The following is an 11,460-nucleotide window of genomic DNA, read 5'->3' on the forward strand; positions in this document are numbered from 1 at the left end:
ATGTGCATTGGCCCCCAACCCTGAATTTAATTACATGTAACAGTGATGCCTTTGAAAACAGGGCTTCCCTTGCACTGTCTCATGCTTGTGCTAGAAACTAAAAAAAAATCAAATAGAAAGTAAGCTTGTACTCATAACGAAATGAACCCATGTCGTGTTTTCATTTTCTTGCCTGCTCTGGACTATTAATTTGACCAAGCTGGAATTAGCACAGCACAGCTGAAACACCAAATCTTAACACTGCAGTGATACACCAACACAAACTGACCAGACTTTACATGGAGGGTGAAAAATGCACGATACATCCAAGGTGAAATCACATGGCGGTGTGAAGGCGGAACAAATGAACTAGCCTGGGGAAGCATGTGCCACTAACTGTATGTAGTTTGGGGTGGGGTGGGGGGATGACAAAAAAGTATAGAGGGCATAGGGTAGGAAGCGTACTTCAAGTTCCCGGCTCTAGGCAGCTGTACACCCTTCAAGCAAGTTAAGCTTCTAGTAACTCACCTATAAAGTGAGTTCATTAAACCAGATGACTTCTAAGGTCCATCTCAACTCTAGCTCAGACCCTAGGGAAAAAAGAAGGAATCCAACATTTCAGATCCCCGTGAAGCCCAGGAAAAATATGAAATGCTAAAACAGCAATGGTATTAGAACTGTTGAGAATGAACACGGAGCTAAAGGCCATCATTATAATGGATTAGAAAGAATTAAGTTTTCTATATCATTGCAAAACAATTGACCCCAAAGTATCTGAAGCCTGTGCTTCCTTGTAACAGCTATTTTTCATTACTGAAGACATGACTTAGTACAAAAAGAAAAGGCCAAACTGAGCTTTCAGTCCTCCACATTCCCCTGTTTAATATGGCATTTTGCACTATATACATTAATGAAAATCTGAAACAAACAGAAAGAACTTTAGTCAAACTCCCCTTCCTCCTCCAGCTTTATTGGATAGTTTAAAATTACATTTCTATTTTCTAGGACTTCAGTTGCTTTTTCCATCTGACTTTTAAAAACTGATTACAGCAAATGAAACACAGTTGTCTAAGTGATATAGTATACAAAAATAACATCTTGATTTCTGTGAAAATGCATTTCTCTGCAATTCCTGAATAGCTCCAAATTATGCTAGCTCTGAGCATAGATGTTTACTCTGGGTTTTAGATTTAGTCTTTGAAAAAATGTGTTCTACACCTTTGCCATCGCCATCTGTTTACCCAGCATCAGCGCTGCGGGGAAGTTGTTCCTGTTCAGGCTTTTATCCCAAGTTTTCTCGCATAGCCGTTAACACGCATGTTTGGTTTTTATTTTGTTTACTCCCAGTCAACTGTATGTCCTATGTAGGGCCTGATACAGATGTTACTTGATGTTATTTAACAGCTACTGAGGTCAGACAATCCAAGGCAGTCATTATGCTAAAATTAAAGTTACTTATGGAAGCTCATGGACACTTCCAGGATTGGTTTTTACCTCCTACATGGGAACATATTCGAGAAACCCAGAACGGGCTTACTGGTCTGACTCAACTCTTCCCATTCATCAATCCCTATTCACCAGTGGCGCGGAAAGGGGGTTCTTTAACAAAGCATTATACATAACACCTCTACCAAACTAAACATAAACTTTTTTTTGTAGTTAAATGCAGGAAGTCGGTTTTTTTCCACCCCTTTCCTCCTTTTACACGGCAAGTAAAGCTCACTGGCCTGGGAGTAGCCTCTATCTGCCAACCTTTGGCCAGTGAAGAGGATTCAATCAGAAAAGGAGGGGCGACAGAGGACAGTAATTAAGCCGTGGCCTCGATCGTGCACTCCCGTGCAAGGTGCCCTGACTCGCCACAGCGGTAACAGTTGACTTCACTCGTCTTGCTGCAGTTGATGGCTACATGACCAGTCTCGCCACACCTAAAGAAAGGAAAGTAGAACAACTTCATAATAGCGCTCAGAAAATGCCAAACTGGACTAAAGCAAGAGTTACTGCAGAACAAAAAGCAACAATAAACCAGTACAGCTTTGTTTTCAGGACAGTAAGTCTTATTATCCCCTAAACTAAGAGCAAAAAGGAGGAATTTGATAGCGAAGCTACCCAATTGTGCAGCCTAAGGCATAAGACCAAAACTTTTGCCGTAAGAGTCCAACCAACACCACAACCAAAACACTGGCCAATGTTATAGTTTCACACAAATTAACCCCTAAGATTTCACAGGCATATACATATCAAAACTTATAAAATTTTACACTTTAACGTGTACATATTATTATATGTCACATTCACAGACAGGCAGAGACTTCTGGTTTCATGACAAAAGATTTGTGTGTGTGAATTACACGGTTTTCTACAAAGTCTCTGAAAACCCCAAATTATTATAACAAAACATTATTTTTGGCGGGGGGGGGGGGCACCCTCCACAGTTAGGCGGGATCTTAGTTCCCTGACCAGGGATCAGACCCATGCCCCCTGAAGTGGAAGCACGCACAGAGTCTTGACCACTGGACCGTCAGGGAAGTCCCAACATTCTTATTTTTAGAACATTAAAAATTTCAAAGTTGTGCTGCGTGCTGCCCAGCTGCCATAACCCACCAGGCATCACGGCAGGACACTGCCCAAGGTAGAGACAGTTGGGCTACGCAAGCCGGAAACCTCTCCTACGGTCGCAGCCACCTCAGGGAATGTACTATCCCCAAGGCCCTCCCATTTATAGCCAGCTCACTCTCCAGGAGCCCCTGCAACGAGCTCTGCGCCAGCAGCGCGCCAGCAACTCACCTATAGCACTTCACTTTGGTGCAGTCTTTCTGAATGTGCCCGAACTCTCCGCAAGAATAGCACTTCTGCTCGTCTGCGTGGTCACAGTCCCGGGCCAGGTGGCCGGGCTTGCCGCAGTTGTAGCAGCACTGCTCTCGCTCCCTCTTGGGCTCCTTGCAGTCCTTGGCAATGTGGCCTCCTCGGCCGCAGTTATAGCAGGCTTCAACAATAAGGAAAAGAAGCAGACCAAGACTATAAAACCTCACAGACGCCGCTACGTTCCAAACCATACAGCACACACCCTCAGAGGCGGAAGATCTCTTCCAACGCAGCAGTGCATGCTCGTACGAAGAGGAAGTGTTAAATACTTACCATCCTCCTGAAGATCACAATCCTTGGCAAGGTGACCAGACTCACCACAGCGGTAACAGATGTCTGGAAGAGACGAGGAAACAAACTGGAAACCTATTTTGGGCAGAAACAAAAAGAATTTGACTAATTAGACCAGTCTTGATACTTATGAATGCTGAAGTACTTCAAAATTTTTTATTCGACAAAAATACCTCTATCCGAGGTAAAACCACCTCTGCCACGGCTTCTCATTCCACGACCACGGCCCCCACCAGTGGGGCACTCCCGGGCCCAGTGGCCAGATCGTCCACACTTGAAGCATTCATTACTGCTCATGGCTGCAGCCAGATCTTCAAAACATTAAAAATGACCACATTAAACCACGTGAAATTACTTTTAGCTTTTATTCCCCGTTTAGTGTATTTTTGGATAATTATTCTGGAGAAAAAAAAAGCCAACCAATATATTGGTTAGAAAAACAATCACATAACTATATATGTAGGCATTATATATCTATTATGAAATATATTAAAAGTAAAAAACACATTGAAAACATTATGTATTTTCATAAAACTTGTGATCTTTACAATCATTAAGATTATGCACACATGTTAATCCAATTATTAATGGGATGACGGGACTTACAAGGTTAGTATCCATGAATATCCATTATTAGAAATAATTAGTAATACCTCATTCCAGGTCCAACTTAATGGACATTTTCATGGTTACAAGCCAGTAAACTCTATTGTGGGCAACTGGAAGTCATTTACTGGCTGTACAATTGGAATAAGCCAGTGGAGCTGTAGTATGGACTCTGAGAGTGGATGAAGAAACATTCTCGTCTGCGCCCTTAGCACCTAACACAGTGCCCAGTTAAACTGCAGCACTGCGTGCCGATTCAGTATTTAGAGCAGGCACGTTAGAAGAAATGCAGGCAATTCTGTCTCTAGACGGCACAGTATGTTAAAACTATTAGGAAAATGACAAAGAGGACACCAAAGTAAAATACCAGTAGCACTGGGACCATTTTTTCCCTCTTCTATTCTCCCATTTCCAAATTCTTCTGTAATTTTACATTTAAAACAAGGCTACTTGGAATTTCATAGTAGACTCCTTTATTGGGTATTGTTTCAAAATAAAAGCAAAACTCCAACTAAAGCAAATGCATTTTATACTTCTTATGTAACAATCCAAAAATAAGCACGGGCTATTCCTAGAATAGAATAGAATGGAATGGAATAGAACAGAATGGAATGTTGCAGGACAAAGTCCCAGTAAAGTGGCCTTTAAAAAACAAACTAGTTAAAAACAATGTAACCTTTACATTTCCACACTTCCATATCTAAACATTTTTACCCTTAATTCCAGTGTCAAACAATGGTAAACAAAGTTTTTAAAACACGTTGTAGAGCAATCTAGTGACTAAAAATTATGCTCAAGTTTCAAGTCTCCATCATCAAATATTGAAAAGAACTCATTACCTTTCCCAACTCTCTGCAATCAGAGCCAGGATAAATCTTCAGAGGAATCTTTCTACCAACTCTTGCCACTTGCCCTATAAACTTATTACCAAAAGGGGGTAGGGGAAAGTGCCTGAATGCATAATGCACATTTCTAGTCAGATGAAACCAGTCAGTGAAGATTAAAAACGTATTTTTGCAAAATTACATTTGCTTTCTTATACGGGTGCTGGCATTCTAAGTCATGTGCAGGGCTGGTTTCCACCAGAGAGAATACTCATGATTAAAAAACGAATGGCACATAAAATGATCACAAAAAGATGCAGCTTATGGTATGTCATCCTCCCCTCAACCCCATTTTCATTTTGCATTTTCTGTTTACTCGGGACCAATTTGAGCACATTAACTCTTGGTCCCAAGGAGTTCTTTGCACAAACGATCACTTCCTTTCACAAGGTAATCCAGGCAATTTGACAAGTTCTGAGTATTTTATGATTTTCTTATTTCAATAAGATACTTATCTTTTCGAAAAATGACAACCCAATATTCAATATGCATTTTCAAAGCTAAAGAAATGATAGTTCCGGGCAACCTCCCTTTTAGACTGCTGCTTTAAAAGGATCTCTTGTTTCATAATGGTAAAGTACAAAGGAAATACGTTATAATGAATCATCAGATGTTTATCAGTGTATTGAATAAAGTCAGCAGTTAAAATTTTAGGTTTACTTTTAGCCTACAAATATTAGTTTAAAAAATTTAGCTACTCAAGAACTGATTAAGCTAAGTGTGGATTTTCCATGAACTGTTTCTTTCTCTCTCTTTGGCCAAGCCGACCTCAATCAGCTGGTCTACATTTTCACCGACTCCTTTATGACAGAGAGCTCTTTAGTAACATTAACCCAACTGATTCCCACTATGTTTTTAAGGCATGCTACTGACCCTGGTACTCACCTTACATACAAATGTATTTATAAGGTTATAAGGTTATAAGGTCTTTAGAGAATGGCATGCTATTATTCCTTAGGAAAACCAGAGGCGGTAAGACAAAGCTGCAAATCTATCATGGCTCCCTGACTCCCACAGCTCTTGGCTGCGAGTTTGCGGCATGGCACTGCCCTGCCCCCACCTCTCCCGCCTGTCACAACCTTTTGCAGCCTTCAAGGGCCAACTCTATAAAAGAACCTGACCACACCACCCAGCCTGGAGCTATCCTTAACCCCTTGTAAGACCCAGGGCACTCTGCACTACCGTTTTGCTTTTTATCATATTCCTTCAGAGTAGACACCAAGTAATTCACCTTTGAATCATAATACCCCATACAATTATCCTTTTAGTAGCAGTATAACTCAGTATTTTAACTGCTGGGTTTTTTTTTTTTGGGGGGGGGAGCACCAATAGTCATTTGCTGAACGAAACAAATTGTGTTTCTTGTACAGACCCGATCCAATCCAGTAAGTACTGACAATAAAACACCTGAATTCTTGCTATCACAAGAGTTGTTGCACCATTAATTTAAAGTAACGATGCTGAGAATTTCCTGGCGGTCCAGTGGTTAGGACTCAGCGCTTTCACTGCCGGGGCCCGGGTTCAAACTAAGATCTCACAAGCCGCGTAGCACAGCCAAAAAAAAAAAAAAAAAAGTTAACGATGTATTTTCAACTACGTACTCAATGAGGACTGACTACAATCACTCTAAATTCAGTATGTATTTCAGATTGTCTAGTAAAATCCCCACATGTAACTGAGAAATTTTCACTCCAGGTCACTAAAATCAGCAACCGAGCCAGGACCCCTAACTTGCCACCAGACTCTCAGCAACATTTTATGGAATGCTACAAAACATATATACGAATTTAAAAAACAAATACCGTATTTTCACTGTTGCCAGGCAGCAGGGGAGCATATTTTTCTTCCTTTTGCTGCTAAAAATCATTGCTGTACCTACACCCATGTATCCTCACACAGTATAAAAAGACTTGGGGACTACAGGGCTGACCACTTAACCCAGCTTAACCACTTGCTGCGTTACCTCAAGACACCTGACCCCTCTCCTGTCTTGAGGAAGATAAAACTGATCTGTAACCAGATTACTACCAGGTGCCTTGTGCTCAATAGGTGCTCAATTTAAAAAAACATATGGATTTATGTCCACTGCTTACACAGTTATTCCTGCCTTTCCACTCTTCTCCCAGTTAAGTTGGATTGTAGATAGACAGATGAGCACTCAGTCCAGGGAATTCCCTGGTGGCCTAGTGGTTAGGGTTCTGGGCATCCATCCTGCAAGCCGCACAACACAGCCAAAACAAACAAACAAACAAAACCAATCTACACAGCAGGCCTGAAGTGGGCCCAACTCTGCTTATACTCAAGTTTCCCATCTCATAAAATCTACTTCCTGAGTGGAATGGATTAGAGGTAAGACAAGAAAAAGGGTGAATTCCTAATGACTTCACATTTTCAATAACAGGAATCAGGATCTGTTTCCATTTCGACTGCTGTGTATTGAGTTTTCATTGACATAAATCACATGTAAAGACGTGGTAGGAGCACAGGCATGACAGGCAGGAGGAGTAAGGCAGTCAGGATACGGTTTGCAAAGATTCACTGTGAGGGCCACGTAAGCTAAACTATGAGGCCTCGTTTACAGATACCGCACTCGTCTAGGCTTTAAGGCTTAAATCCTGGAATTGGTACCAAAACGCAAATGGAATACAAATGTCTTCGTGAATGTAATTCTACCATATTTTTGATACTAAGAACAAAGCCAGTAAACTACTTAAATCTTAACAGCACACGGTGAAGACTAACACTGCGTTCCAACGAATAACAGACCGTAACTCTCCATAAATACGTTTAAAATAAGTAGCAACAGGCAAGGGGGGAGGGGGAACGTGACATAAAGCAGTTGATGGGCATCAGGTTAGACTGTGTTCCTAACACAGCCGTATCGATTCACATTTGCTGTGTCTCCAGTCACCTTCCCCAAACTCAGGGTTACCCCTGACTCATCCACGGTAACCTAACCTGCACTGAGACCACAGTGGAGCTTCTGCCCCTTGAATGCACTCACCCATTTTTACGCCCTAATAAGTTGGTTCAGAGTTCCAACATGGTACTGAAACACTTCAAACTGCTGAAATAAAGCTAAGCTACAGATAGAATGGAAGGAAGCAAGTTATATTGTGCACTACCTGCATTCTGGCCAGAATACTGTAGAACAGAGTACAGTCCTGGGAGCAATGCTACTCACACCCATTTCTGCATGTCTTGAAGGGTTTTAATCAGTAGCTGAATACCTACTATAAGTCAAGGATTGATAAACACATTATCTGTAATCCCTACAACCTTGCTAGTCATGTATTCCTGTCCCCATTTTACAATAAGGAAACTGAGGATCTGAGACCAAATGACTTCCCAAAGCCATACAACTACTGGGTTGGCCACAAAGTTCGCTCGGGTTTTCCCATAACACCTTATTTCTAGAACTTTCTGGCTAACCCTACAGAAAGTTCTAGAGTCAGGATTTCAACAGTTGGCTCCAAGTCCTCTGCAGAGGCTTTTGTTAGGGTTAAGTGATACAGTACATGAAAATGCTATCAGAAAAGCACACCAATTTAGAGAAGTCAAAATAAAACTAGAATTGATACGTTTCTAAAAATCCACACCCACGAATGAATTTAAAGCCACTTTAGATTTTAACCTTCTTCCTGAGGCAGAACTTAGGAGTGTCACCACAGACCAAAGACTGGCAACCTGACTTCTAGTTAATACCCTCATCTGTAATTATGGAGCCACTCCAGGTGACCACCATACTGCACTCTCAGTCCTAATTAACAGAGCCCATCCACTCACAACGTGAATGTTGGTAGCCACTAGCTCTATTTTATTATTCCAGCAGTTTTTTACAACATGAAAACGGTGCACACTTTACTGTGACTCTCTCAACAGCATGCCCTTACTGCAGCAGCATCTGACACTGGCAGAATAAGAGTTCTATTAAATGAGACAGTACAGAAAGAGTGTTCTCCACATAGCAGGCCAGGATGCCTTGGCATCAGTCTTCTGCTCTCCACTTACTGTCAGAAGGCTAGGAAGAGGAAAGAAGCCAGCAGTTCTTAAAAGAAACTCTCACTCCTGCAAGGGGGAAAAAAAAAAGCAAAATCTCTCTTGTGGTCAAGAGTTTAGACAACAGACCAATCATTCCAATTAGTCAAACTGTGGTTCTACTGCCTTTAAGTACCCATTTTAAGCTTCCATTTAGGCACCACAGACTTCAATTAGATTTTAAGAAAGGTAAAAAGAATCCAATCACAAAACTGTATTACAAAACTCACTTATAATACCTTAGAAAAGGTAGCATTCGGCCTGTTCTAGATGTTCAAATGCAAGTGTAATAAATGCCCCTTAAGTTTTCCACTGATTTGGCTCAAAATATTTTAAAAAGACTGCACGTATGAAATACCTAGCTTGTTATCAATATGAAAAGGAATGTGGACCTTTGGTTGCTGAGAAAAACTTACCCAATTTATCTGTGACATATTAGATAAGTACATAAATATATACTGTTAGCTTTTTTCAAATACTGTTGCCAAGAGTTGCGATTTGGAAAAATTTTAAGTCCTTAATTCAGCCCTTGGGAACCTAATAAATTATTCCTTTTATATTCCAGTACAGAGAGCTCCTTGTAGACAAGAATCAGGCTCAAAAAACTAAAAACAGCATGAAACTATGTACGCGGCACTTTGTAGGTGTTTGATTAAGCCTCCATCACAGTAATTTTTAAGAAGCTTGAAAATAACTGCTTTGCAGAGGGGAAAAAAAGAAGCCTAAGAGGTAGGAACTTCTTTTCATCCATCTCTTTAGAACCTCAAAACCTTACACTCAACTTATAGGGCTTGAGCAAAAGAATAACAAAGTTCTTAATTTAAATTAAGGTTAACTTACTGATGCAGAAATTAACTGGTTATGTTTCTCTCCCAAAACTGGGTCAAACAATAGGAAAAAGGGAAAAACCTGTTTTTAAAAACTTGTCATTTGGGGGTACAAGATGAGGACGTAAATTAATCCTCCTGAAAAGAAAAAAAACTAATCCCGACTCTTGGCTTCTTTACCTTACCCTTTCTGTGGATCCCTCTGAATAATGCCTGAAACACACTATCTGAAGTCACAGATGAAAACTGAGCAATGTTTTCTTTTCCTAAGACCCCCAAAGCCAGATGTAGTCACTTCCTTTGGAAGTGCCCTGTGGCTGCGGCCATGTGGTTAACATGTGGCAACAAGCACAAGCTTTACCAATAATAAAATCAACACCCAAACCCAAATGTGGGCCATTATGCCATTCTAAAATAGGTTTTCACGTTTGGAAAATCCAAATGGAGGCTGGCTAATTAATCTTCTCGCCTCGTTTTTAGATTAAATTGTATTCGTTTCACCTATCCAAGAGATGATGCAAAGGTTACTGCTGCTGCCATGATTTTGGAAGTTTGACAAATTCATGCTTTTTTCTGATAGAGGGGTTTTTTAAAAGCCTCCGTAACTTAAATTAGTGTTGACTCAAGAAAAGCGGGCCTTATCTGCCCCTTCCCGAACTGCACCGTAAGACAAGTAACTTAGCATGTCAATGACGATAAAAATTCAAGAAGCAGGAAGCTATCGGGAAGTAGGTAGAACGAGTCCCGAAGCCTCACGGGCCTTCCGGCGGGGTGTCCCCCCACCCTAAACAGAGAGCTTCTCCAAGGCCCCACCTAAGCCCACAGAGCCCCTGGCACATGGCCCGCGCCAGGCCCAGCCCCCCTGCCCCCCGCCGCTCCAGGGCCCTCCCCCCACACGGCCCCCTCCCCGCACGTTCCCGCCAAATCCACCCCCGCCCTGCGTTCCGCGGCCCCGGAGCCCCCGCCTCGGCCCCAAGGACGCGCGGCCTCGTCCGCGGCGAGGCTGCGGCCTGGGCCCGGCGGCCCGATTGCGGCGGCCCCGCGTCCCGGGCGGCAGGCAGGGCGGGAAGGCGACCGGCCGCGGGGCGCAGTCCGGGGCCGGGCGGCGGCGGCCCGTTTCCCGCCTGACGCAGCAGCGGCGCAGGCCGGAGCGCGGCCGCCATCGCCGCCTCCCTGCTCCCGACCCTTCGCCCGCGGCCCCCACACCGCGGCCCCCGGCATGTTCGCGGCCTCACCTTCACCGTCGGAGAGGCCCGCAGCGGCGGAGACTCGGACGCAGGCCGAGAAGGCGGCTCGCGAGGCAGCGGCTGTTTATTTTCAGGGTCCTCGCCTGCGCCACACGCGGGTCTGCACACGGCCCCACACACGCCGCTGCGCACGGCTCTCCTCCGCCTCGCCCACGCGGCCAATCAGCGCGCGGGGCTCGGCCGTCCAATTAGGGCCGCCTGCGGGGAGGGCCGCCCCGCCCGACGCGGCGCGGCGGGCGGGGCTCTTCCCCTGAGCGCGCGGCCCTTCCCGCCGTGCCCCGCGCGCGGCCTTCCCGCCCCGAGACCCGGCCTCTCAGGATTGGGGATGTCGGGGCTCTGGCTCGGCGACCGTTCTGGCAGCAGCGCCGAGGGGCGCCGCGAGGGGGTCTCAGGGAGGCGGCTGTGGTGCGCGTGGGGCCGGGAGGACTCCTCCCCGTGGCGGGCTTCGGAAAGCGTGTGCCCGCGGACCTTGAGCTCGGCGCGGCCGGAGCCCGGCCCCACTTCCGGGGCCTCTCGGTTTGGGGAAGTCGGACTGCCCAGTCACGCAGGTGGCCGTGGCTGCGGCCCGCAGGCCTGAGATTCGTTTGGGTTTTTCTGGGGCCCAGGCAGAGCCCCGGAGGCCTCGCAGCTCCCACTTGCAGGACTGATAACACCCCCTTTCAAATAAAAGTCCCTCCCTGGGGAGCGGGCGGGGGTGGAAGGACGGCCCGCAACCTCGGTCCCAAC

At 44.6% G+C, this 11,460-nt stretch overlaps 1 protein-coding gene across 5 annotated transcripts; it reads right to left on the reverse strand.

Moving 5' to 3' along the window:
- Positions 1-835: 835 nt before the first annotated feature.
- CNBP (CCHC-type zinc finger nucleic acid binding protein) lies at positions 836-10,875 on the reverse strand. Of its 5 annotated transcripts, none has more exons than XM_061195617.1 (5): positions 10,723-10,875; positions 3,327-3,443; positions 3,115-3,207; positions 2,764-2,965; positions 836-1,904 (listed from the first exon to the last, which is right to left on the reverse strand). In XM_061195617.1, the coding sequence occupies exons 2-5, from the start codon at positions 3,427-3,429 to the stop codon at positions 1,787-1,789; spliced, it is 516 nt and encodes a 171-aa protein (XP_061051600.1). In that variant the 5' UTR covers positions 3,430-3,443; positions 10,723-10,875; the 3' UTR covers positions 836-1,786. The 5 variants fall into 5 exon arrangements, with proteins under 5 accessions (XP_061051600.1, XP_061051597.1, XP_061051601.1 ...); XM_061195614.1 differs by having other exon boundaries at positions 3,306-3,443; XM_061195618.1 differs by having other exon boundaries at positions 2,764-2,962; positions 10,723-10,874.
- Between the last annotated feature and the right edge of the window lie 585 nt (positions 10,876-11,460).

The sequence above is a fragment of the Eubalaena glacialis genome, chromosome 7, assembly GCF_028564815.1.
Source record: "Eubalaena glacialis isolate mEubGla1 chromosome 7, mEubGla1.1.hap2.+ XY, whole genome shotgun sequence".
Lineage (NCBI taxonomy): Eukaryota > Metazoa > Chordata > Mammalia > Artiodactyla > Balaenidae > Eubalaena > Eubalaena glacialis.

Bases quoted from the DNA above. Each gene is read 5' to 3' on its own strand.
- CNBP (XM_061195614.1), bottom strand. From the start codon at position 3,429: ATGAGCAGTAATGAATGCTTCAAGTGTGGACGATCTGGCCACTGGGCC. The intron at 3,208-3,305 runs GTATTTTTGTCG...TGCCCAAAATAG, and splicing joins TGGTTTTACCTCGGATAGAG to GTTTCCAGTTTGTTTCCTCG. The intron at 2,966-3,114 runs GTAAGTATTTAA...TCCTTATTGTTG, and splicing joins TTGTGATCTTCAGGAGGATG to AAGCCTGCTATAACTGCGGC.